The sequence below is a fragment of the Diabrotica undecimpunctata genome, chromosome 7 (assembly GCF_040954645.1).
Source record: "Diabrotica undecimpunctata isolate CICGRU chromosome 7, icDiaUnde3, whole genome shotgun sequence".
In the NCBI taxonomy this organism is placed as follows: Eukaryota; Metazoa; Arthropoda; class Insecta; order Coleoptera; family Chrysomelidae; genus Diabrotica; species Diabrotica undecimpunctata.
The window spans coordinates 27,947,797-27,975,756 of record NC_092809.1 but is presented as its reverse complement, the minus strand read 5'-3'; the positions used below and the strand labels follow the sequence as shown (position 1 = coordinate 27,975,756).

General features: G+C 33.1%; 2 protein-coding genes across 2 annotated transcripts in view; one reads left to right on the top strand and one right to left on the bottom strand.

Annotated features, from left to right (window-relative positions):
- Positions 1–27,960, top strand: part of r (carbamoyl-phosphate synthetase 2, aspartate transcarbamylase, and dihydroorotase rudimentary) — a 106,722-nt gene that overhangs the window by 39,923 nt on the left and 38,839 nt on the right. The gene's annotated exons all lie outside the window — the stretch shown is intronic.
- On the bottom strand, positions 930–27,531 carry LOC140445118 (uncharacterized). The gene is made up of 4 exons (XM_072536949.1): positions 27,237–27,531; positions 12,855–13,114; positions 5,578–6,944; positions 930–1,437 (listed from the first exon to the last, which is right to left on the bottom strand). Exons 1-4 carry the CDS (start codon positions 27,473–27,475, stop codon positions 1,036–1,038), a joined length of 2,268 nt encoding a protein of 755 aa, XP_072393050.1. The 5' UTR covers positions 27,476–27,531; the 3' UTR covers positions 930–1,035.

Sequence of the window (27,960 nt, the reverse complement as noted above, 5' to 3'; positions counted from 1 at the left end):
CTTCTTGTTTTGTGCTCGACAGAATATATATTATGTATGCGAACTAATCTAACAAACCGTAGCTTTAGCTTGTGCTTACCCCTTTAACACATCAAAACAATAAAATTGCGTCTTCTCAAAAATTCAAACCTAATTGTAACTTTTCCATGGACTAATAAACTTTGACAGTGATGTTGTTTGTTGACAAATGACGTCATACAATTTGACTGGTGTTCGTTATCACGTGACTTATGTTCTAAGATCCCACTGCAGGATCACTACGTTCATAAAGTAGTTAATCTAACTCACTTTTTTATATACATTTAAAATTAGGAGAATACATTGATAATAAGTTGCCACTCAGAAAGTGGCCAAATATGGCAAATATTTTTAATCCAATTAATAGTAATTAATTTTTGAGCAAAAAATTTGTTTCGTTCATTTATTTTTTAAATAAAATACGCTGCACATGACATACTATGCATGTTTTTTTATATCAAAGTAAAGTTAATTTTTTTCTTAATATGATGATATAAGTTTGCCTGAGAAAAAATGGTCACAAATTATGGTTGTCAGCTGTTAAAAACTCGATGTATCAAAGATAAAGTAAAAGACAGCTAGCGCACAACGCTACTGGTTTGACGTGCCAGTTGTAGTTTGATTAACTACGTTATGAACGTAGTGATCCTGTAGTAGGATCTTGTACTATTACGATTGATTTAAAATTATATTTTAAATATTAAATAAAACTAAAGAAAAATATTACGTTTTTAGTTTTCCATTGTGGATAGTTTTGCGTAAAAATGATATTTTTATCCCTGTTACAACAGTAATAAAATTACAGTTCAGGACTTTAAACTACTATCCTTGTGTTTGATAGCACATTGGTAAATAGAAGCATTAAAAGTCATTCGCATCAAGCAGTCATAGTTATTCGCATCACGGAATGATTCATATTTATTTTCATTTATATTAATATATTCAAACTCATATAAATAATAACTTATTAACATATAATCAATAACTTAAAACATACAATCACATTTATTACTAGTATTATGTGGAACTGTGTACTTCAACAAAAGTAACACTTTTCCTTGGGGGAATACTACCATTCTCTACACTATTTCCCTTGTCATGTTTAACATTCGCGTTTAATTTCTTCGGATTCTTTACGAATTCGACCTTGATCTCATCGAACGTTTGCTCTTTTTCCACCTGGTTACATTTTGCTTCTAATTCGTAAATTTTGTCATTATATTCGTACACATCAACTGCAAATGCTGCACATTCTTCCTGAAGAAGTTTGGTCAAGTAATAAGCTTGTTTTATGTAGAATAAAGTAGTTTTCTTTGACGAAATTGTGAGACTTCTCTCGGCGATTTCGATGAATGTATCAATAAAGAATTTTAAGAGAGCACGTTTCTTGTGGAGATTGAATTGCTTCTCACATACCCACTAAAAAAAAACAAAATAAATTTAAACTTATTACATTATATTAGAATAACCAAATAATTGTTTCAAGCGCTTGTTAAACAAAGAATAAAAAATATTAAATCTTCTCAAGAATGTGTAACATTACTTGCCAAAGTTTTAGGGAAAACAAAAGTTAGCAGTTGGTTTAATAGAAGTATGAAAAAAGAGTTCATGAATAATTAGTAAAGAACCTATATTGTCACAACAAACGTGATGTTTATCAGCTTTCAAATTATAATAACATAACAATATATCCTAGCGGAACTGAAATGAAACTGGACAGGTCATGTAGCGAGAATGCAATACTTACAATGGACGAGCAAAATTACAAATTGGAGGCCAAGAATAGGCAAACTTAGTACAGAAAGACCACCTACACGTTGGACTGACGACATCAGGCGTATCACCAAAAATTTACAACAGAGAGCACAAAATCGTAAAGAATGGAGGAATTTAAGGGAGGCCTATGTCCAGCAGTGAACGTGAGAAGGTTGGATGATGATGAACAATATGTCCTAGAATATCAAAAATTAATAAGTACATGATTACTATTCACTTTATCTAATTCTGCGTTGTAATTGTGTGTTGTAAATGTTTAGAAAATAGTTGAAGGAGATGGTATAATTAAAACTGATATTAGTAACCTGTAAAATTATACCAAAAACGAAATAAAAACACAGAGGAATTTAAGACTAGAATAAAAATGTGTAAAAACAAAGTGGAAGACATATTAAAAGAACAAAGAGAGATATTAAAATGAATTAGTCTGAATTCTTTAAAGAAAAGTTTCAACAGAAATTAGGCGATTCTATGGGAATAAAATGTTGGATCAAGCATAGAAGAAAAAAAAAAAGGAAAAATACTCACAATTAAGTAAAAACTTTTTTTTGTAAAGTGGTATACTTAGACCAACTTAGACTTATGAAGTTTTTGATTTAAAATTTTATTTATTCTTTGTTTGTTCTATCCATTGTTTACTGCAATGTGCAGTCTATCTATCTAATTAGCCTTCTTCTGTCCATCTTTGGACATAGGCCTTCCCAATCCTCTTCCATTCTTCTCTTTCTGTCGCTACAGTCATCCACCTAGAGCCCACGTGCTTCTTGATATCATCTGCCCATCTCATTTGGGGCCTTCCTCTGCTCCGTTTATATTGCCACGGTCTCCAACTTATAAGAATTGTGTTCCATCGGTCTTCTCTTTGTCTTATATTGTGTCCGGCAAATCTCCATTTCAATTTTGTAACTTCTTGTCTAACCTCCCTCACTTTTGTTTTCTCTCTTATCCACTCGTTTCTCTTTTTATCCATTAGTCTTATGTGCAACATTTGTCTTTTCATTGCTCTTTGGGGTTTTATGATTTTGTCCATGTTTGCTTTTGTAAATGCCCACGTTTGGGAACCATAAGTGAGAACAGGCAGTATGCATTGATTGTATGCTTTGGTCTTAAGATGATGTGGATATCTTTTGTTTTGAAGAATGTAGCTTAGTTTGCCAAATGCCGCCCATGCCAGTCTAACTCGTCTTTTTATCTCTGCTGTTAGGTTTTCTTTGTTAAGTTTTATAGTTTGACCCAGATATATATAATCCTGAACTTGTTCTATTTCATCTTGTCCTATCCTCATTGTGATGTCTTCATCTGTATTTGTTATGATTTTGGTCTTGCTGTAATTCATATTAAGGTCTATCTTTCCAGCTTCGTCCAGTTCTTTCATCATTTCAAATAATTCTTCTTTTTTATCGGTTATCAATGCGAAGTCATCAGCATACCTTAGATGGTTCAAGCGTTGTCCACAAATTTTTATACCTTTTTTTTCCCATTCTAATCTTTCAAAAACATCTTCCAGGGCCTGATTGAAAAGTTTCGGTGATATTGTGTCACCCTGTCTCACGCCTCTATTTATTTGTATTGATTTTGTTTCTTCATATACTTGAATTGTTGTTTTGGTTGCCTTATATATATATTGGCTATTAGTTCCGTATATCTGTGGTCAATCCTGCTGTTAATCAAAGAACTTTTCACTGCCCAATGTTCGACACTGTCGAAAGCCTTTTCGAAATCTATGAACGCTATATATAGAGGAATGTGGTATTCATTTGCTCGTTCTATAAGTATTTTCCTACTTAGTAAATGGTCACTTGTGTTGAATCCCTTTCTAAAACCAGCTTGTTCTTTCGACTGGTATCCGTCGAATTTTGTCGTCAATCTATTGGTTAAAATTTTTGTTAGGAGTTTATACATTACATTGAGGAGTGTTATAGGACGGTAGTTTTTTATATCTGCTGTATTCTCTTTCAATGTGCAGTATCAATTTTAAATCATAAGAAATCCCTGAAATTAGTATTTTCACCATCAGAGAAAAACTCAGTATCTTCTGTTCGATTACATATGAAGGCAAGATATCAACAAAAATAGCCAAACCCATAATAAAGAAAGAAATAATACCGGCCTTCAGAACATACAACAATTTAGGCAAATATATTAAGAACAACAAGAGCCAAAAGAAAAAGCACTTGGTGTATACAAACTTAAATGTGGCGACTGCCAAAAAACTTACATCGGTCAAACTGGTAGAACTTTTTACAAACGGATAGCAGAGCATAAAAGGGCTTTTAATAATAGAAAAACAGACTCTACGTTCGGACTTCACCTTCTAGACCATAATCATTCTTTTAATGACCAATTTCAAATTCTTCACATTCGAAATAAAGGCTATCGTTATTGGAATTAATGGAAATTAATAAATTAAAAAATACAGGCATAATTCTGAATGACCAACTCGAAACAAACAGTTCTTTCCTCCTTAAATTCAGTTAAAGACTATAAAGTTTAAACGGATGCCAAAAATAGATCACTTGAGAAAAGCACTCTGCCGAAACAGCTGTACTGAAAACAATTTATAATAAATTTTGTGGAAGTTTTGAAAAGAAAAGTTTTTAGTGTTTTATTGTTAAATAAAATGAATTACCATCAAGTAACAGTCGAATAATTCTGATCGTCAACGTCAGATAACTCTGAAATGACACGTGAAGAAGACCGGTCGAATCCATCAGAACTTTGATTAATGATCTAAAAATGATACTACTGGTGAAATACTCCAGGAATGGCTGAAGTTTAATTCTCCAGTACTTTCGAAGAATCAGCGGGCAAAAAGGTGCGACGAATACAGATTAATTTGCCTGATAAGTCACATATTAAAGATTTTTCCTCGCATAGTACATGGAAAAATAAGAAATCGATGTGAAATTGGTCTAGATGAAATCCAGTTTTGCTTTAGGAATGTACTTCACACCTGTAAGGCACTTTTTACCTTATAATTCGTCAAAAGTATCGTAACCGACATTTTAAGAACTCGGGAATAGAAGATAATGCGTATCATACAGAACTTGTATTGGAAACAGAAACCAGTGGTTTTAATCTATGGAAAACTGACAGGCAAATGTTAAATTCATCGAGACATCAGATAAGGATAGCTTCTCGTCCCGATATTATTCAACATTTACTTCGATACCCCCGACACCTAACGGTAGAAGATGAAAGATTATGTACGAGTACGTTTACTCTCATATAATTTTCAAGCAGGCTTTACAAGATAAAGACCTTGAGGTAAAAATCAATGGTGAACTGATTTATACCATTCAATATACTGACAATACGGTCATATTGAGCAGTAATATCCGGACCCATCAAGAATTCTTCAATAATTGTCGGACTTTGTACACATAACAGGACCGCAAGTAAGTCTAAAAACTTATTTCACCAAGACAAAATTTATAATAAGGGAATGATCATTGTTGCATAGAATAATGCTACGAATATTAAAGAGTAAATGCTATTTGTAAATTATTTAGAGCTATTAAGGCAAGTAAGATATCATGCCTAGAATATGTTCTTATAGACAATTAGAAGGAATCAAATGCGATAGCTAAATAATATTCGCGATTAGACAGGAGTACGCACTTTCAAAAAACTATTTAGATATTTTGAAAAGGGCTAACATCTTGCGGATGTAGGGAAATCTGAGCCGACACGGAAAGAAGAATAATAATGACCTAGAAAAGATTAAAATTACTTCACAGCAAATAAAAATTAAAATGATTAACGCTGAATAGGTTTACTTACTTCCATGTTTATTGAATCAACAGATCCTTTTCTAGCTTGATCATCTTTGCCATTCTTTTCCCTTTCTTGCCTTTCCTGTTCTTCTTGCCTCTGTCTTAAGATTTTCTGGCGCTTTTTGGCATCTCGTAAGTGACTTACCAACATATCTGCATCAGTGAAACGTGGTTTCTTGCGAAGTCTTGTTGCAAGCTGTGGATTGGAGAATTCCAACCCAGATTTATTTAGAAGATCGTGCAGTTGTTTAAAATTTAAAGGAGGAAAAAAATTTCTACCATCTGTATATCTTAGATTTCGTAAGGCTTTTATGAAGTACATCAGGGGAGATTGTAAAATTTCATCCAAAGCCATTAAAGCTCTTCTTATTTTTCTAATAGGTATTTCACTTAAAGTATTTTTATTAGTAACAAAAAAGTCTGGAATACATGGTTTAGCTTGTGAAAGATGCGTATAAAGACGTTTTATCACTTTTAACAATTTAATACCTAACCTATGTTCTGCCCAGTCACTATAATGGGACTCACATTCCAAAAAGATGAAGTTTCTTATATGATCGGCCGTAAGACCTAAATGCGCAGTTTGAGGTTCTATGAAAGTTTTATGAAGTGTTAAAAGAATGATCAAGCTTTTCATCTGAGCATGGCTCATGAAACTTTCCAAATATCTTTGTGCTTGGGGAAAACACAGTTCCCATTCTATATCAGAGTCATTATATTCACCTCTTTTATATGAATAACCTTTAGGTAGCAAGACGCAATCCAAAGTTGTTATTTCTTCTACCATACTTGGTGTAGGAAATATACATACCTTTCTACTTTCAGTAGATTTTTCTCCTTTAGTTGCGAAATCTAAAGTTTGCTCTAGGGGCCATTTGGCCTTTACAGAAGGTATAATTTCATATGGTATTTTCTTTTCACTTTTAATGGTGTCGAACACAACTTTTTCTTGTATTATTTGAGTTTCTTGAATATCTTCTTCTTCTATATTCAAATATGAAACCGCTTCACTTAACAGTGTACCGTTTTGTGAGTACTTTCTAAAACTCTTCGAATTTATATAAGAAACTGTATCGTACAAATCATCCTCGGAAATTTTTTCACCTCTTAATTCATCCGCGTCCCATGAAATCTTTTTAACTTTCCTATATGATATGCAAGTTTTGGGCAAACCATCACATTGTGTAGATTTTTTCTTCAAACCATTTAATATTTCCATGGGTGTTGGAGTTCTTAAGTCTGTAAAATTAGTATAAGCAGTATCAGAAGAGTCGTTAGAACTTCTGGAATTGGGTTCTGAGTTTTCATCTAAGGTAAGTACAGGTGAACCACTGGAGCTAGGCCGTTTAACTATTTCTTTAAGTCTTATGTATCCTGAAAAATAAACGTTGAAAAATAAACAAAAATACATATAAAGGGTAAGGGGAAAAACAAACAATGATCAATTTATAAGAATCTCACTTAATCAACTTATTATGTTGATAATATCCGGACCCAAAAACGTGCTAAATTGTACGGGAATAACACCAAAGTGTCCAAATAACAAAGTATTAGAAAATACTCATACTAGTTAAAAACAAACGTCCACGCGGTACTGGTAAACAACCGATGCAGACCAACTAGTTACCTAGCAACGACGGTTAACTGGGCGTGACAATCTTCCATGTTTGGTTCTTTTCGCGGCAGTCTATGTCGAGATGAGTCCGAGTGTTGGAAAACCAACTAATTTTTCACTACTCAAATTTAACCTAACGCCGCCTCTGTAGCGTGAATATCAAATATCTATTAGTTAAAAAGACCAGACGATAGTCAGCATATTTGACACCTCTTCTGCCCGCACACCTCTCGTCCCTTTGCCCTCTCTAGAAGCATATAAAGTCAGTCTCATTAAGTATTTCAAGTAAACAAGTCGCTAAATAAGTTTCTCTCTCTCTCACTCGTGCCATACAACAAGGGCATATAAGATAAGTTAGTTTTAGTGTTGTAAGTGTTGAGTTTGTAAGGTGTTACCATAAAAGATTGTGGAAGTAATAAACCGCTAATAAAAGTGTTGTGTATAATTTTCACCCCCACAAGAGGCATAATTAACGAATCAGCTACCTAACAAATCCTGTAACAAAAACTAGACAGGCCGCCACGATGGTTTTGGTGCGCTACGGGCACGGTGGAAATAACCCCATCGTTTCCCTTTACCGAGTGAAGAGTATTTGTGTGACAATATGTTAAAAAAACCAAGAAACAAAAGAAAATTGATCGAACTGCAGATGTAATGAAAAAGTTGAGGTTGCAGGGTCACGAGTTAGGAGATGATTGTTAGTGTAGAAGATTGAAGTTTTTTGAAAACACTACGGATCAAAAGAGGCAAAACATGCTTAACGCATTTAATCAACTAGGATCAATCATCATTCTCTTTGCCTTCATCCCTATAAGAGGTTGGCTTGCCTAATTACATTTCTCCATAAATGTCTATCCCGAGTCATATCAATATCAATACCCTTTACCGACATGTCCTGCCTAAGCGTCTCCCCCCAGGTATTTTTTGGTTTTCCTCTCCTACTACTTCCAGAAACCAGCAGATCAGCAATTCTTCGTATTGGGTGACTAGTGTCTCTACGTTGAACATGACCAAACCATCTCAATCTATGCTCTCTCATCTTGGCAACAATTGGTGCCACCCCTAGACTTCTCCTCTTATACTCATTCCTAATTTTATACTTTTTTTCACTCCACACATCCATCTAAGCATTCTTATTTCCGCCACATGCATTCGTTGTTCCTCTTTCTTTTTAACTGCCCAACATTCATTTCCGTACATCATAGCTGGTCTTATGGCTGTTTTATAGAATTTTCCCTTCAGTTTCACTGAAATATTTCTGTCACACAACGCACCACTCGTTTCCTTCCACTTCATCCATCCAACCCTAATTCTTCTTCATGCATCTCCATTCTATTCCTCTATTTCTTTAACACCGATCCTATATACTTAAAACTATTACTTTTGACAATCATTTCACCATCCAAATATCATTCGATTTATAGTAACTTCATCTTTAAATGAGCATTCTAAATACTCTTGTCTTTGTCCTACTAAGTTTTAAACCTTATTCTAAAGAGCTTGTCTCCACTGTTCCAGTTTTTGTTCTAAGTCGATTTCACTATTTCCTACTAACACTACATCAGCAAACATTAAGCACAACGGAATATAACCCTGTAGTTTCGCTGTTATTTGATCCCGAACTAAGGAGAATAAATAAGGACTAAGCACCGAGTCTTGGTGCAATCCTACTTTGACATGAAATTTATCAGTCTCTCCCACACCTGTCCTAACACTAGTTATTACCCCCTCATACATGTCTCTCACAATCTTTACATATTCACCAGGGACTCCTTTCTCATTTAGTGCCCACCACATAATCTCCCGAGGAACTCTATCATATGCTTTCTCAAGATCGATGAATACCACATGAGCGCTTGTTTCTTTATTTCTGTATTTTTCCATCTACTGCCTTATAATGAAAACTGCGTCCGTTGTTGATCTGCCGTGCATAAAGCCAAACTGATTATCAGATATTTCGGTTTCTTCACGTATCCGTCTGTCAATTACTCTCTCCCATATTTTCATGGTGTGAATAAGTAGTTTTATGTCCCTCTAGTTTGTACATTGTTGTACATCTCAATTATTTTTCTAGAACGGTACTAATACACTGCTTCTCCATTCGGCTGGCATTTGTCCAAATTCCATAATTCTATTAAATAGACCGGTTAACCAATGTATCCCTGTCTCTCCTAATGCTTTCCACTCTTCCCCAGGAATATCATCTGGTCCAACTGCTTGTCCTTTCTTTATTTTTTGAATTGCTTGAGCCACTTCTTCGTTTGTTATTTCGGTCACTATTGCTGTTACTGTATCCGTTAACTCAACTGGTTGTCTGTTAAATTCTTCATTTAATAACCTGTCAAAGTACTTTTTCGATCTCTTTTTGACATTCTTTTCGTGAGTTAGTATTTTACTATTTTAGTAACCACCAATGCAACCAAAGTTCAGTATTACCCCACACCCGCTTGCATTCTTTTGTATAGGCCAGGATCCCTACTGTAAGGACTGCCCTATAAACCAATGTATTTTTGCCCGTATTCCGCCGCTAGGAGGCACGCACTTTATTCGGGATACCTTTAATCAACTACGATCAATATAGAATCTCAAAACATTTATTAGCTGGCTTGATTGCTGTATTGCCAGTTGTAAAACGAAGGTCACGACAAATCGATGGAGAACAACATCATGATTCTACCTATCGGTACATTTTTATCCCTAAAGTAAGTAGTTATATGTGACGTTATCTGGCACTATTCCCTCCCCAAATAACCTAACCAAACAAATTTGACAGCTGTCACTTCGTAACACGTTTTGGCTGCGTTGAATTTTGAGATTTTATGATATGATGATATGATGAACTCAAGAATTAGAAACAAAAACACAAAAATTATTTTGAAAGTAAACAACTAAACAAAGTAAATGAGACATATGTACCAAACAATTAAAACTATGACAAATTTCGTACTCTACATTCCATTTATCATTTTAATGAGGTTACGCTAATATTTTTTTGACCTTGTAAACCAATCACGCAAATATAAATTTAATATTAAAATATCCTTTTAATCATATAAGCTAATAGTAATTCTGAAGTACTAAATTCGATGAATATTATTTATTAGAAAGTAAATATTTATATCTTATCTCTTATATGGATTTATATAAAATTTCATATAATATAAAAATATATAGACAATAGAGTACTATAATGCAGATATCAGTATAATTGTCAGAAAAAGGTTTTTCTGTTCAAGTAGAATGTTTTTCAATCAGTTGATTTCTCTTCTCTCAAAACACTAGTATTACTATACTAAGGCCGGCTACCTGCATTTTACCTTAGAGTAGTATTTCTTAACCTGTGGTTAGGGGGTCCTAGTCATTTGGATTAATAAATAAAAATCTCGTAATCGTTGCTGCCAGCAAGCGTGATCCGACCTAGATGACCGAGTGAAGTGTGACTAAAACAAACAAGACAACAAGAGCGCGCGGCGAACCTTCCCTCTGCCACACCGCCAACCTCCCTGCTACACACTTGTCCGCGACTTACACTTGGGCTGATTTATTATTCGTTTGTTAAGATTTAATTACGCGTATTCACATTGTTTTGTTCTGTGTTGCGTTACAGTGTAGATAACTTTATAGATGTTACGTTTTTAGTGTGATTATGACAATGGAACGCTGGTCAAAGCCAAATGATCCCGCTTAGTCAAAGCAAATGAAAAACCATCGACTTCAAAGATTAATAAAAGTCGTTTTGTGACGAATAGTTATCGGAATAGGACAGAAGTCGATGAAACCTGCCAAACTTCGACTTCGTTTCGAAACAAAACATCAAGACCTTCGTAAAAAATCTTAATAATTTTTTAAAATCAAAGCCTCAGAATTAGAACAAAGCAAAAAAAAAAAATCAGTTGCAAAAAGTGGTAAGCCTCACACCATTGCTGAATAATCAGTACTACCGTGCGCTAAAATTATGGTTTCTGCTATGATGGAAGAAAAGGCTTCAAAAGAATTAGACGTTGTATCGTTATCCAACAGTACAGTGAAGAATAGAATTGTTAATATATCAGGAAAAGAGCAATTGATTTTCAATGTTAAAGCGATCCGGTTAACGCCAATTAATGACGCCAATTTGCTTTCATTTGATTGTTACCAATACAACGACGGCATAATTGATAATTTTTTGGAGAAATATCGTGGAATAAATGTGTGACAGTTAGTACGGACGGTGCTCCGGCTATGACCGGAACACGAACAGGACTTCAGGCGCGCTTGATGAAGATGAATCCATCTATTTGGTATCATTGTTCCATGTATAGAGAAGCATTAGCTACTAAAAATATGCGTGATAAATTAAATACAGTGTTAGACGAGATAGTGCAGGTCGTAAATTTCATTAATGCCAGGCCTCTAAATTCTCATATTTTGGGTATGATTTGTGAAGACATGGGAAGCAGTCACAAGCAGTGGTTATTGCATGCTGAGGTGCGTTGGTTGTTTCGTGTCAAAGTCGTGTCGCGTGTTTTCGAGCTGAGAGATGAGATCAGAATGTGAATGTTTTTCAAGAATTCATTAGGCAACGAAAATAAACAAGGGAATAATTTCAATAACTTTGAATGGCTTACAATGGTGGCATATTTAGCTGATATCTCTTTAGTGCCCTTAACGAGCTGAACTTAAGTCTACAAGGAAGAGATAACAACATCTTCCAAGTTAAGATAAAATAGAAACTATGAAGAAAAATCTTGACTTTTCGACTAATTTTACAATTAAAAAGAAAACTATAATTATTTTCCTACACTGGTAGTAGTGTTTTTGGAATCCTCTATAGTTAACTGTAGTTAAGATGACAACTTTAATAATGTAATAAATGTTGTCTCCAGGCTGAGATAATAGAAAAAAATCTGATCCCAAATCATCAATTTGGGTTAAGAAACAAGCATTTACAATACACCGCATACATATAGTAATTGATATAATAGAATATTTAGAAAATGAGAAAGTCTGCTTTACAATCTTCTTAGATGTAAGTTTTTGATCAAGTTTGGCTTAAATTATAAATTTAGAACATTCTCACCTAAATGGTAATAAGAAAGAAATCTTAAAATGATAGAGTTCGGATAGTGGTTTTAGAACATAGAAAAAAGAAATAAAAAAGTGTTCCCATATTTGAGAGGTATATTAGAGCTGGAATAACACATGAGAGCATATTCCAGACTTAGACCAAAAGATGCAGGTTTGTGCTGAAAGTATACCTTAAGAAGAAAATAGTAGAAGACAAAACCATTCGACTTAACCAGATTGTAATAGATAAATATGCCTGCAAATAGACAAAAACAGGTGTTTTTACAAAAAAAAATTACGTAGGTGAACTTTAAAACGCATGTGACTAGATTACAAACATTATATTAATCATTTGTTTTAAGTATTACGTATTGTTGTGATTTTAAATTTCTATATAAATATACTACTATGGATGCTAAAGTCTACGAACACTTCGTTATTTTCTATACCTGTATGTGGCTAATAATAAACAAAATAATTTACAAATTAACTTCTGGATATCGTTCGGTAGTGTACATGACACCACCGGGAAGAATATTTCAAAAATAATTATTATTACAGTAAATTTGGTTTTGTTTATTAGTTTTGTTTAAATCCAAATAAATAAAAATCTTACCACATACCTTTTCTTCGAGATTCTTCAATTCTCACAACTGTTCTCACATCATCCTCTATATTCGTATCATCTTCTATAGTTCCTAGTACTTTAACTTCATCATTAAGTACATATAGTCGTTTAGGCACCAGCGGTTCGGATTGGTGCTTCTTTGTTCCATGATGAGGACGATATGTGACATTTTGATTAACTTCCTCGAAAATAATATCGGGTGTCAGGCATTCTTTTTGTTTCACTAACTTGTGTTTGATCTGTTCTTCTGAAAATCTGAAAATAAATGTAGAGTTTTGAAGTTCAGATTGTATCATAAGTTGGTATATTTATTGTACACGTGTTACGTTGAATGCGAATTAAAATAAAATCGCGTTTTTATTTCCACATGTTTCGATGAAATATCAGCTTGTTTAGATAGCCCAGTCTAGTTAAAAAAAAGGTCGAAAAATGTTTCGCAGATATCTGAAGCTTTTAAGACATAGGTGGGGGTTACTAGAGGACGAATAGATGAAAAGGTAATCGTATTTTTACCTTGCGTTTTTTTTTTAAACAATAATTTATGGTCACAATTTGATTTTTTGTCTATAAAGTTTTTCCCTTATATTTTAAATAAACCATATTTGTATCATTTTTTTATATCAAGAATATCTTTATTTTCCCGTGTTATCAATTAAAATTGATAAATAATTTACGGAGATATTTGCAAAAAAGCAGTTTTTTGCACTAATTTACAAATTTTATTAATTTTTTTATTAACAAAATAAAATGTTAATTAATACATTTGAACATCGAGGAATTACCGTCTTTTAAATTTGTGCGAAATTTCCCCCCGATCGGTCAAATAGTTTAGAAATTATTTAATTTATTTATCGCTGAGGCTAATTATTTAAACTATTGAACTTGCCCTATGAATGATGCTAGACACATTTAGCAAATTTCATAGGATTCTTTAAGACTTAAACTATCTCAGAAGTTAAATGCATATTGCGTTTTCATCGAAATTATTTACAAAATAAACGTTTGAAAAGGGGGTATGGTTTTTACTTATAAACAATTGTAATACATTTTACTTATATTTTTCAAGCTACAGACTTGTACGTACAACCATTGATTGGTTACCTGGTAAAAAAACTCACATTAAAAAAAACCTTCTATCACCAATAGGAACGAAGTTAGGGACTATTTTTTTTAAAATCATATCTCCATTGTTTATAAACATTAAGAAGTAAAATTTGCACAAATTTTGAATGAAAATCTAAACTTTATATTGAAACATAGCTATAAAATTTCGAAACTTACAGCCTTTCGAAACGAAGATACTTTCGAAAGATCGACATAGGAAAGTGGAGAGGATAACTGTTTCAGCTCCGTTTTTTTTTTCGACATCGGAGCTTCAAATTGAAACACGTAGAAAAAAATTTACATTATCTCTGCTTCCATTGTAGCTGGAAGCCTCTTTTTTTTATTCTGGGGTAGCTCGTCGAAATATGAATTAACTACATAGTTTTCACCGGTCGAAAAATATGGGAAACCTCGAAAAAATTGAATCCATTTGAAATTTACCGTAAAAACTTTTTTTTTAATTTGGCTGGAATAGTCTGTCGCAGTATTAATAATGATGACATAATTTTCACCCGAAGAACATGCTGTTTGGCTGTAACATGCTTACTTACAATTTTCAATCAAAAAGTAATTAAATACTTTTAGTTAAAACTTTTTTGTTCAAAATACACAAAATATTTTACTCAAAGAAGTATAAGTATATTGCTTTCTAAAGCCACTACACTGAGACTGACGAAATTTTGGAGCGTGGTGCTGAAACAGTTTCCCCTCCACTTTCCTATGTCGATCTTTCGAAATTACCTTCGTTTCGAAAGGCTGTAAGTTTCGAAAAATATGATGAATTTAATAGATATAAGTTTTAATATAAAGTTTAGATTTTCATTAAAAATTTGTGCAAATTTTACTTCTTAATGTTTATAAATAATAGAGATATGATTTTTTTAAAAATAGTCGCTAACTTCGTTCCTATTGGTCATAGAAGGTTTTTTTTTAAATGTAAGTTTTTTTACCAGCTATCCAATGGTTGTACGTACAAGTCTGTAGCTTGAAAAATATAAAGGGTATTACAATTGTTTATAAGTAAAAAACATACCGCTTTTTCAAACGTTTATTTTGTAAATAATTTCGAAGAGAACGCAATATGCATTTAACTTCTGAGATAGTTTAAGTCTTAAAGAATCATGAAATTTGCTAAATGTGTCTAGCATCATTCTTAGGGCTAGTTCAATAGTTTAAATAATTAGCCTCGGGGATAAATAAACTAAATAACTTTTAAACTATTTGACCGATCGGGGGGAAATTTTGCACAAATTTAAAAGACGGTAATTCCTCGATGTTCAAATGTATTAATAACATTTTATTTTGTTAATAACAAAATTAATAAAACTTATAAATTAGTGCAAAAAAACTGCTTTTTTGCAAATATCTCCGTAAATTATTTATCAATTTTAATTGAAAAAACGGGAAAATAAAGATATTCTTGATATAAAAAAATACTATAAATATTGTTTATTTAAAATATAAGGGACACCTTGTATATTATTGCAGATTTTAAAAGAACTTATTATTCCTAATTCATACATCCAAGTTTGGGAGAAACATTTGTTAAAAAGAATCACTTTAGAGTTTAAGAATAGGTAAATTTATGTACTAAGACCAATGAGAATAATAATAAAAAAAATCACTTTAAATGTTCAAAATTCTCGCAAAAGTTCACATCCTCACAATGTGTAAGCCTATTAAATTATTTAGGTACTAATTATAGGAGTAAAAATGTAAACTCCTGTCATGTTTTTTTTTTTTGGTATTAAAGCTATGTAGTAAGAAATAAACGAGTACTATCTAACAACTGTTGACAATCCAATTCACAGTAATGTAATAAGTTGTAGAATAAAAATAGTGTCTTTAACACTTTCACTCCAAGAGGTACATAGAAGCACCAGTATTCGGAACCGTCCTTATATCCCAGGTATTAATATCATATAGATAACACTTTTTTAATCAATAGAAGAATCTATAAACATTTTTTAATAAATTTTAAACAATTTAATTTTTATAATTGATGTTGTATTGTTACTAAAACAATAAGGTATTGAAAAGTACCGCTGGGAGGGTGGTTAGCGCGGTGATTGGCGCGGGGGTTGGCGAGGAGATTAGCGCGGGGGTTGGCGAGGAGATTAACGTGGGGGTTGGCGGTAACATTTCTGACAGTAGGATTTTGATTGGCGGGTGGAGCGGACCACATTTTCTTTATGCGAGGTGTCCATGTCGAAGGTAACCGTATGCCGTCTTATCTTTTATTAAGACAATTTGGCCTTTTTTCAATTTCTATGGCTTCTCGGATAATTCTTGGTTTATAGAAGCGGATGGGGGCTATGGTTCTGGAGTTTTCAAAATCAATTTTGTGACCTATATGAAGATGGTGTTTACCTAGAGCTGAAATTGAATCGGAATTGCGAACAGAAATTGAATGTCCATAAATCCCATTTTGGATTCTACAATTTGTTTGGCCTATGTAAGATCGGGGACAGTCTGCACAAGGAATTTCATAAACTCCGTGTTGTTCATTTGGAATGTAAGGAAGAAAAGCTTTCATGGGATGAGCGTCAGAGTGTTTGGGTTGAGATTGAATAGGAGATTGATGTCTGCGGATGATTCTATTGATGTGATTTTCGCGGTAACTGTTTTGGATGAGGGCTTGTTTTAAACAAGAGAGCTCAGCGGGTCTACTTACATAATCGCAAAGGCGTATTGATCTGGAGACAAGGGTATTAATGACTGAATTAATTTGTGAAGGTGGATGATGAGAATTGGCATGCAAGTAACGATTGCATGCTAACGAGAAACAGAGTCATGAAAACCTTAGGATTGGTTTTTCTTCATGATAACGTCGAGAAACGGTAGGAATGAATCAGTTTCCATCTTTAAAGATGTATACCATTCAGATGGGTCTGCAAAGACACTAAAGCCATCCCGAGCATGGGGCCAAATGACGAACATGACGTCAACATATCGTAGCCAACGTATGGTTTTGAACATTGATGTAGATAGTGGTCGGATCTCCAAGTCTTCCATAAAGATATTGGCAATTACTGGAGATAGTGGGGAGGGCACCCATTTATTTGTCTGTAGAATTGCTTTTGAAGAAGAAATAAGTGTTAAGCATACAATGTTTAATGAGAGATAAGTGGTCTTGCTGGATTCTCTATTTAGTTTTCGGAATGTTTCGGAGTTTCGTGTATAGGAATGTTTGTAAAGAGGAAACGATATCGAAGCTAACTAGAATGTCTGACGGTGAGATAGGGTATTGTTTAAGAAGTTCGATGAAATGAAAAGAATTTTTGACGAAGGATGAAGCATTTTCAGCTAGAGGTTGTAGAGTTTTGGCCAATGGTTGTGTAGCGCAGTTGTATGCACTGACAATGGGACATAGAGGAATATCGGGTTTGTGAATTTTGGGTAGACCATATATTCGAAGTGTTCTGGAAGACTTTTTACGTGGAATTAGAGATTGTTTTATGTCAACAGGAAGAGAGGTTTTATTGATAATGGCTTTTGTTGTTTTCTTCAGATAGGTTGTTGGAATATTAGGAATTGATCTATAGTCTAGAGTATTAATGAGCTTGAGGTGGGCTTATGGCTTAAAATTCAGGAAGCCGTGAACATAATTCAATATGTGTATTTTTTGTAATAATCTTTATTTTTAAATGTGACAATAAAATGAGTCTTACCGTCAAGATTTAACGCCAAAATTATTAGCTTTGAGTATGGGGAACTCTAATATTTAATAATAATTTGAAAGATAATTAATTTCTCTTATTTCGACAAATTATAAAATATAAGTTGTTTTTGTTTTGTTTTGAACTTAATGTATTAACTGTGCCAGAGTCTGTGGAAGATTTTACAAAGTGGACAGTCTCCTTCCCATCATATCCCATACATGTTCGATAGGATTCAAATCCGGAACACGGGGCGGCCACGGCAAAACATTAACTCCAGCTTCTTATAGAAAGTTCATAGTTTGACTGGCAATATGGGGACGCGCGTTGTCTTGCTGAAAAAGGACGTCTTGACGGCCGTCGAGATAAGGCAGTAAAGTGGTTTGTAAGATGTCATCAACACAGGTAGTGATGGACTACCATAGGCAATAGCCCCCCAAACCATTACTCCAACTGTTCTGTGTACATGCCTCTCAACAGCAAACCCGATATCCCGTCGCTCTCCACGGTGGCGTTTTATCATCCTACGACCATCATGCATTCCTAAACAGAATCGTGATTCATCACTGAATGCTACATTACGCCATTCTGCCACCAAATGCTGTCATTCTCTGCACCAATTCAAACGTTGATGACAGCGGTCCGCAGTCAAAGGAACCACTAGTCGTGCGCAGAATTAAACCAGTCCAAAGGCTCGAATATGACGGTATAGTCTACGCATACTAACAGGTCTACCTGCTACTTAAAACCATTAGTCAGCAATTTGACGCGTAGTAGCAAAACGGTCTCGCAGAGCCAGTAATCTAAAGCGCCTATCTTGACGCTCTGTGGTACGCCTCGGTTGACCAGTTGGTCTTCTTCGTGTTTCTCTACCTTCGTTTGTCCACACCATCGAGCAAAAAGACAAAAGAAGGAATCTAATCGTTATGAAAAGGAGACCAAAAAAGTGGCCTCTGATGGCGGACATATCCGGAAATGCAAATGTGTCAAATTTAAATTTCATGACACTTCACAATAATCATACAGTGGTGTAGGGGTTCTAATTTATCTATTTATTTGTTATATTACATAATATTAATATTACGTAATATTAATACATAATACACTTTTTTTAACACTAGAACATAATAAAGTTTTAATTAAATAATAACAATAATAGTCTAAAATGTGAAACAATTGTTAAAAAACTTCAATAGAAAATACAAATAATCTTTCATGTGACAGTTGGGACAAACAATAACATCAGCAATAACATAACCCAACTAAATTTGATTTCCTAAACAAGGAAAGAGTCTCTTTCTTTCCTTGTTTAATGTGGCCTCTCAAGATGGCACTTCCTGTCTAACAATATTTTTGCCCCCACTACCTTTCCATTCCCTCTTTTGTATTTTTGCTCGATGGTCCACACACAGCAGATACGCATAACCGTCATTGCCGTACAATTAACGCGACGGCCAATTTCGCGATTCGACAAACTCATATCTCTATACGCAATAATTCTCCCCTGTCAAAATCGCTAACTGGTGGTAATTTTACTGTCTTCGAACTCGAGAGTTACATGGTACGAAAGTCCGGACCTGGCAGAATCACAACCAACACCTGCGGCTTACTCTGCAGTTTCCCCAGAAGTTGTCGTATTGTTTCGTTGTTATTTGCATTGTAAAATTCATTATTATTCTTGGTCTTGTTCAGTTTAGATGCATTAAAATTGTAGTTTAAATTTCGAGGCATTTTCTTACACTGAATACAATTAGACTGAGGAATAATAACTAAAAATTTCTATACGAACCGGTTTTTACAAATCGGTCTCTTCACAAAAAAATTTAAAGATAAAACTTTTTTTTACAAAAAGTAGAAAAGATAAAACATTGGTATTGTTATCATAGCATGTTTTAAATGTCATTATGTTGCCAAAAAATTAAGTTCAAGAAATAATTCCTTCTGGGTGTAACACTTCTAATGTCACTGAGTATATTTAATAATGGAATATTTTGTGTACATTCTATTGGTGTCGTTCTTAGAATTAGAATACTCTAATTAATAATCTTTAAAAAAATAATCTCTAAAAGTAAGATTATGACGCATTGTGTGCACTTGTACTCAAACAAGTGACCTGGAATGTGTATGAACTCTAGAATATACAAAGATTTAGCTAAATCTTATAGAAAAGTTTATTTTTTCAAGTACATAAATCGTACTTCAATAGGTATTAATAAAATTATTAATCACGTTATAATCAATCGAGATAGCAAAATTAATATTGCAGGATTATATCCCGTCAATGAATTTTTTTTTTAAAATATACAAAAACATATTCTAAAAATATTTTGCCCTTTCAATTTAATTTAAAAGATGTATAATTTAATCGTAAGGTTAGTTCTAAATTAAAGAACAAGAATAATACATAAGTATAAATAGGTTATACAGGGTGTTTCAAAAGGTTATGTCATAAATTAAATCACGCATTCCGGGGACAAAAATAAATTGATTGAATCCAACTTACCTTAGTACAAAAGTGTACATAAAAAAAGTTACAGCCCTTTGAAGTTACAAAATAAAAATTGTTGTTTTTGCATTATCTCCTAAACTACTTGACATTTTGTAATAAAAATGGACACGTTACTTTCTTGTTCTGAAAGCATTTTTCATAAAAAAGAAACAACAAAATCTAAGCGCACCAAAAAAATTTAAGGGGGGTGTGCAGCCCTAAATCTCCCCAAACTTTTGAGTACTTTCAAAGCAAATGAATTTTGTGGCATCATTAGTTTAACACATTATTTTTAAAAATCTTTTGCCTTTTATCTTTTTTGTTCAAAAAACCTTGTTTCATTAACCTTTAAAAAATTACGTGCAACTAAATAAATGGCTTAAATGAATTAACAAGTACAAAAAATGTCTATAACCTCTATAAATATGATATTACAATAAATGTTCAAAATGACCCCCATTTTCTTCAATACACATTCGGTATCGTTTTAATAAGGAAAATCGAATGCGCTGAAAAATCATATTTTTCTGAGGAAATTGATTTGCAGCTTCAATTATTCTAACCCTTAATTGTTCGTCGTCTATTGTTACAGAATACACTTTCTCTTTCATAAACCCCCAAAAGCAAAAGTCCATGGGGTTAAGACCTGGACTTCTGGGTGGCCAAGAAATAGGTGCGTCACGACCCTTTCCAATCCACCGACCAGGATACTGCCTGCAAAGGTATTCGCAGACTTCATTACTGTAATGCGGTGGAGCTCCATCTTGTAGAAACCACATATTTTGCCTTATTGCAATATTCACTTCTTCCAAATACTCTTGTAAATCGTTTGCCAAGAACTGCAAATAATTGTCACCATTTAAATTGTTGGGAACAAATACTGGGCCTATTAGATTGTTATCCATAATTCCTGCCCAAACATTAACTTTGAAAGTCCTTTGGTGATGAGTCGTTTTTTTGGCGTGAGGATTTTCGTCCTTCCAAATGTGCTCGTTATGATGGTTTGTTATTCCATTTCTACTGAAGGTAGCCTCGTCGGTAAACAAAATATAAAATTAACATTTCGAGTGTTTTCCATTAACAACCAATCGCAAAATCCAATCCTTTTAGGATAATCTTTAACCAATAACTCTTGAACCATTGTTAAGTGATAGGGTTTAAGCAGCCGATCCTTCAAACGCCTCCAAACACTTAGGTGAGGAACAGTTAGTTGAGCAGCTATTACCCTTGTACTTGTTCCAGGGACTTTTTCAATGATTTCTAAAATGTCTTCATCAGTTGCATCCATTATTGGAAGACCACTGTTGCCAGCAACTTGCATTTGGAATGTACTAGTTTCCAGTAAACGACGATCAATGGTCAGAAATAATCGTCTATCGGGTGTATTTCGATTGGGGTATTTTACTGCATTCACCTACGATATTCCCGATAGCATATTGAAATCATAATTTAATCTGATCCAACTTACCCAAACTTAAATGCATATCCGCCATTTCCTGAAATGTGTAGGCCATTGTAATATCAAAATTTTTAATATTAATCTTATTCACACAATAAATGATAGCTTCAAATTATTGACTATTATTGATGGAACTGTTTGTAATTATTGTATCCGTAGAAACTAATTGTAATTTTATGGCCAACTAGAAAAAAAAAACTAGTTTTTCGAAAAAGTGATGAGGCAAAAAAGTTGTAAAAATAATGTGTTAAACTAATGATGCCACAAAATTCATTTGATTTGTATGTACTCAAAAGTTTGGGGGGATTTAGGGCTGCACACTCCCCTTAAAAATTTTCTGTGCGCTTAGATTTTGTTGATTTTTTTTTATGAAAAATGCTGTCAGAAAAAGAAAGTAACGTGTCCATTTTTATTACAAAATGTTAAGTAGTTTAGGAGATAATGCAAAAAAACAATTTTTATTTTGTAACTTCAAAGGGCTGTAACTTTTTTTTGTGTACACTTTTGTACTAAGGTAAATTGGATTCAATCAATTTATTTTTGTCCCCGGAATGCGTAATTTAATTTATGACATATATTTTTGAAACACCCTGTATAATAGGGTTTTAATGTCAGATTCACTTAAAACTATAGTTCACTCTCATTCCATCTTTTCACACTTAACACACTACGTGGAGTAAAAAACGCAGTCCCGTGCATATTTCTTTTTATCAATATAAGGCAGTACTGAGATTGTCAAGTTTTTTATTGACTTTTCCTTACTTTTAATTGAGTAATTTGGTAATAATTAAAATGAAACACTTGTGTATAGTAGGTCATTATACAGGGTGGTCCTTAAGTAATTGTACAAAAAGAAACAGTAGATTCTACATTGTAAAATATTATATTTTAAGTCAATTTGCTTTAATAAAATGTCGATATTAAGAAAGATACAGAGTGTTAAAGTGGAAATTAAAAATTTTATTTTTCGCTATAACTTTTAGTCTGTAAACATTGGATAAAAATCTACAACTAGGTGTTTTTGAGTTTGAGCCATAGAGGGCGCCACATATGTGACATAAATTTGTGCAGAACTTATTTGCTCTTGAAGTCAATATTTAGTCTATAGAAATAAAAAACATCATAATCTTCAGTAAAAAAAGGTTGCCGTTTTATTTTAGCATTTTTTCTGTATCTTTTGTAGTTATTGATTTATTTTCAAAAAAGGGAATTTTTTAAAAAATTCCGAAAATAGCGTCTTCACTTTAAACTCGGACTACCCTCAGAGTAGACTACCCTATTAGTCTAGGGTATGACGGTAAAAATAGCCGAAAAATCTCTAATTTTTTTTTATGCAACGATTTGCTTGAAATTCGGACAGTAGTTAAAAAATAGCTCAAAGATCAAAATCTACCCTATGTCAATATTTGTTTCCCTACATAAGGGTAGACAAAATCGGAATCCTATTAAACAATAAATATGAATATAATAAAATAAAGATAGATGGAAAAAACATTGACTGACTGACAAATTCAAATATTTAGGATTCATACTCTTAAAAAATGGAACCACCGAGCAAGAGATAACCAGCAGATTAGCACAGACAAGAACATGTATTAAACAAATGAACGGGGTACTGTGGGATAGAAAGATTACCAGAAAAATACAAAGAAGAGAATTTATAACACCTTGGTACGCAGTATAATGACCTATGAAGCAGAGAATTGGGTAATAAATAAACGAAACAGGTCCAAAATCACAGCAACTGAAATGGAGTTCATGAGAAGAAGCTGCAGAGTAACAAAAATGGATCGCATCAGAAATGAGGAGACAAAACGAGAATGGCAGTAGAACAAGACATACTCAGCTACATCGAAGAAAAACGTTTAATTTGGTATGGACATGTGAGAAGAACAGATCATACAAGGTGGATAGCAAAGATTTCGGATTGAAGCCCAATCGGAAGGAGGTAAAGAGGTAGACCTCGAACATCATGGAGGGATGAAGTGGATGCATGGAAAGACGAGACGTTAGAGATGGAGAATGGCAGAACAGAAAGGACTGGAGACGTTGGCTGAAAGAGGAAGGCGGCGACAGCTGTAAAAATCCTTATATAGATAGATAGAGGAAAGAACATAGAAGAAGTGGATATATTTATAAATTAATTAAAACAAAGGTGGTGTAGGAAGGATATATAGACAGAAATGTAAAAGGCACAACAAGTGACATATCAAAACACACGATGAAATTACAACAAGAAAACTACAAAATTTCTTAAATATCTAAGAAACATCCTGAAGATATACTGGCCTATCAGAATAACCCATACAGAACTATGGGAAAGAAAAAAATATATCTACTACAGTCAACAACACAAAGTGTAAAGAAAGTGATGGAAGACACATTGAGGAGGTGCCAAGCTAACATAGCGTGACAAGCTTTCGAATATCAGCCTAAGTGAAAGAGAAAGAGATGAAGACCAGTCAATAGTAAAGGAAGAGAGAGAAAGGCCCGCAACGTTCAGTACTTTACAGAAGACGAAGCTAAGAAAATCCCAGTGCAGTATAAAGAACTGTAATACCAACTGTATAGTTTGATATTGATGCATTGCTTGTATTAGTCCAGGAAATGAAGCATTTCACCTCGCAATTTTTTCGTCCTACGTGGATTGACTTGAAATTTTAACAGAAGGTAGGTAATAGCCTAAGGATCAAAATCTATATCGAACCAAAGTGCGCCAAAGCCTTGGGGGTGGTTGCCACCCCATCTCGGGGGTGAAAATTTTTTTTTACGTTTTAACCACAGGTCGATTAAAAAAGTGATTCTAAACAAAAAATTTTCTATACATTTTTTTTGTAAAACTGATATTTTTCAAGTTATTCGCGATTGAAAGTAACAACTTTTAGACGAAAAAATCGACGTTTTTAATCGATTTTTCGCGAATAACTCGAAAATGGTGCATATAATCAAAAAAATTGTAGAGAACAAATTTGTAGCTTTTAAAAAGACAAATACAATTCATTTTTTAAAATGTTTTTGCGATATAATAGGAACCGAAATACGGCCTATCAATGTTCAGCGGTTTTCTTCAAATGCCAAATTTGAAAGATTCAAAGTCAAATATCGGGAAAATGATGCATTTTTGGAAGAAAACTCATAGAACCTTTTTTAAAGAGCATAAATAGACCTATCATAAAAAAAAAGACTCTAGCTCAAAAATTGAGTGAGTTATGATGAAAATAAGATCAATAGCTCATTTTTTTACGAAAAAATCGATGAAAACAACCCCCTAACTACTCCCATAATTAAAATCGATCTTCACCCTTCTGCAATTCTCTTTGTACATGTATTGTTAATACGTCCAAGAAGTTTGACCCATTTAAAATGCTTAGTTTTAGAAAAAGTACAGCTTAAAGCGAGAAACGATTTACAATTTCATATTTTTTACCCTTCTTTTTTTAAATATCCCCGAAAATACTGAATATATGAAAAAAATAAAAAATATACTGAATTGTAGCTTTTTTAATGACTAAAATTTTCCTTTATTTAGATTTGTTGTACAATGAATATTTGGCGAGATATAGCCGTTTAAAGCATCGATTTACGATCAAGCACCATCTTTTTCGAGCCCTTTAAACTCACCCCATTTAAAAACCAAGGGTTCCAAAAAGATTTAATTCACAGATCCTTTTAGCTCTTAAAAACCTCTATAAAATCGTTTTTGAAGAAACACTCTATCGTTAAAAATGAAGGAAATACGTTAAAAAAACCAATTAATTTTTTGAAATAGGGTACCCAGATAGTTCAAAATTAATAGCTTTTTCCCATGCTTTTACTGGCTGTGATACTGTATCTGCTTTTTACAATAAAGGCAAAAAAAATTTTTTGATATTCTTCAAAAAAGACCGGACATGAGGGAACATGCCGAAATTTTTTACAGTAGTACTGCTAAGCTTGAAGATATTTTAGATGCTGGCAGATACTGTACAATAATGTTGTACGGAACTGTTAAAGACACGCAGCTTACCAAGTTAAAAAAAATAAAAGATTTGGAAGCTTTTCTCGAGCAGATGCGGTACGAACAGTTCATCAAAGCTACAACGAAAAACTGTGCGGTTAAGCTATCATCCCTTCTGCCCACTGTTGATGCCTTAGATGAGCATTCAAAAAGATGCTATTACCAAATTCAACAGTGGCTTGGCAATGAAAATATCAGAGCAACAGATTGGGGATGGTATTCCAAACATGGTTTGTTATTACCCGTACGCATGAACAAACAACCTGCACCCGATGAACTTTTGAAAAGTATTTTTTGCCAATGCAAAAAAGGATGCGGCGTTTCATGTGGGTGCAGAAAAGTTGGTTTATACTGTAACTCTACTTGTTCTGGGCGCTCAGGTGAAGGGTGCAATAATAGTCCACCAATAATTGAAGAAGATGAGGATGACATATATCACGATGAAGATGTAATTGGTGACGAATAAAATTAATATTATAATTGTTTTACCTATAAATGTCAATATTTTCAACTATTTATGTAAATGTATAAGAAAATATTGTGCCTTTTTATGTTGATAAATTTTTTTGTATTTAATTCTACTTTTTTCAATTTATATCTATTAAATTAGTTTATAAAAACTGCAATGTTGTAAAGGGTGATTTTCAAAAGTTGAAAAGTTGCAAAATTTTGGCAAAAAATTGTTTTCACCTATAGCACTCATAACAATTGATTTTTAAGGGTTGAAAATTTATGAAATTGTATTTTAAAGTATAAAAAAATCACTATTTAACTAATCCAAACCAAATTTCACTCATCTTAAGATTTGTAATGTTATTTTACAATTTTTGAAAATTAGGGGTAGTTTTCACCCCTAAGAACAATCAGGGTTCATCGGCATGACATAAACTATAAAGCAGAGGGTGAGTTGAGCTTAAATCCAAATTTTTATCCAAATCGATCCAAGGCAAAATCATTTTTTTAGAATTAGTAATTTTTTACGTTAATCTCTAACAAGGGTTGCTTTTTAAGGGTTGAAATAGGATGGAACTTTATTCAAGTATAAAATAATCATTATTTAACTAATTCAAACCAAATCTTACCCATATTCAGGTTTAATATGTTATTTTATAATTTTTGAAAATTAGGGGTAGTTTTCACCCCTAAAACCCTTCAGCGCACTTCGGTTCGATATAGATTTTGATCCTTGGGCTATCACCTATCTTCTGTTAAAATTTCAACTCAATCCATGCAGGACGAAAAAATTGCGAGGTTTTAACTTTTTTCGAGCTTCATTTCCTGAACTATATGGTTATTTTGTATGTTCAAAAATGAATGAAGAAGAAGAAGACGGATTCCCTTTGTTAAGGTTCTGGTATCTAACCAGAAACTATGTGATATGATGATACACAATAGGTTGCAAAAACCGGAAAGACTTTTTTATCTAATCTTATCTAATATAATTTGGATATGTTATAATCCAAATGCCTCAGATTCTCGTAAATACAACTGGTTAAAAATAACTGAAAAATTTTAGTAAATAAATTTCATTATTATGTGATAAGAGCTTTTTGATATTCTTTCAGTATCACTGCATAATTTGTTTTTCAAATTGACTCGAAGCAAATGATCATTTGTTAAAAATATTATCCTTATAAACTATAAGCTAATACTTATAAACTAACACTCACTTTTTGTAATCCTTAAAGAACATAACACACATAAGTACATTGTTCAACAAAAATAATTCGGGTGTCTCACGAAAATCCTTTCGGATCGTTTCAATATGTTGTAAGTCTAGTTTACTTAAATCTAAAATTTTGTTATTATCATTATTGTCTGTCTTATTAACTGCATTGTTATTGTTGTTTTGTGATAACTCGTCGTTAACACTCACTTCGCGTCCTTTTTTTGAACTACCACCACCCATTTTAAATTACTGCATGATCACTTCACGAAGTATTTGCTTCTACTACTAACTGACAAGACTTATCTTTGAAGATTGATTAAGTTTATACAATATTTTATTATCAGATTTTATCCATTATTATCAAAAATTAAAATATTTGCTACTAAAAACGTTTTTATTAAATCAATGTATTGTTTGAAGTGGAAGGTAAATTCAAAGAATATAATATGTAGAGGCGAGTGATTTCGGAGAATTTCGGGAAAAACCATAGAAAAAATAACATTTATGTATGAAGTATAACGAAAAATGTATGTCATCGATACAAGAATTACGATATGCCAAATTAATAAAAGGTTAGCATATTAATTACAGCTTAGAATGTTATTCTTGTTACTAGCTTATAAATAGGTAATTACGACAAGATATTGAACACTAAGTTGATGGTGAATGGTTATAATTTTTTTTTTAATAACTTTCTTATAACTTTAAAGCATTGAAATCAATTT

Coding starts and splice junctions, on each gene's coding strand:
- LOC140445118 (XM_072536949.1), bottom strand. CDS start 27,475: ATGGGTGGTGGTAGTTCAAAAAAAGGACGCGAAGTGAGTGTTAACGAC. Junction 6,945..12,854: donor TGAAGAATCTCGAAGAAAAG/GTATGTGGTAAG, acceptor TTTATTTTTCAG/GATACATAAGACTTAAAGAA. Junction 1,438..5,577: donor TTGATTCAATAAACATGGAA/GTAAGTAAACCT, acceptor GTTTTTTTTTAG/TGGGTATGTGAGAAGCAATT.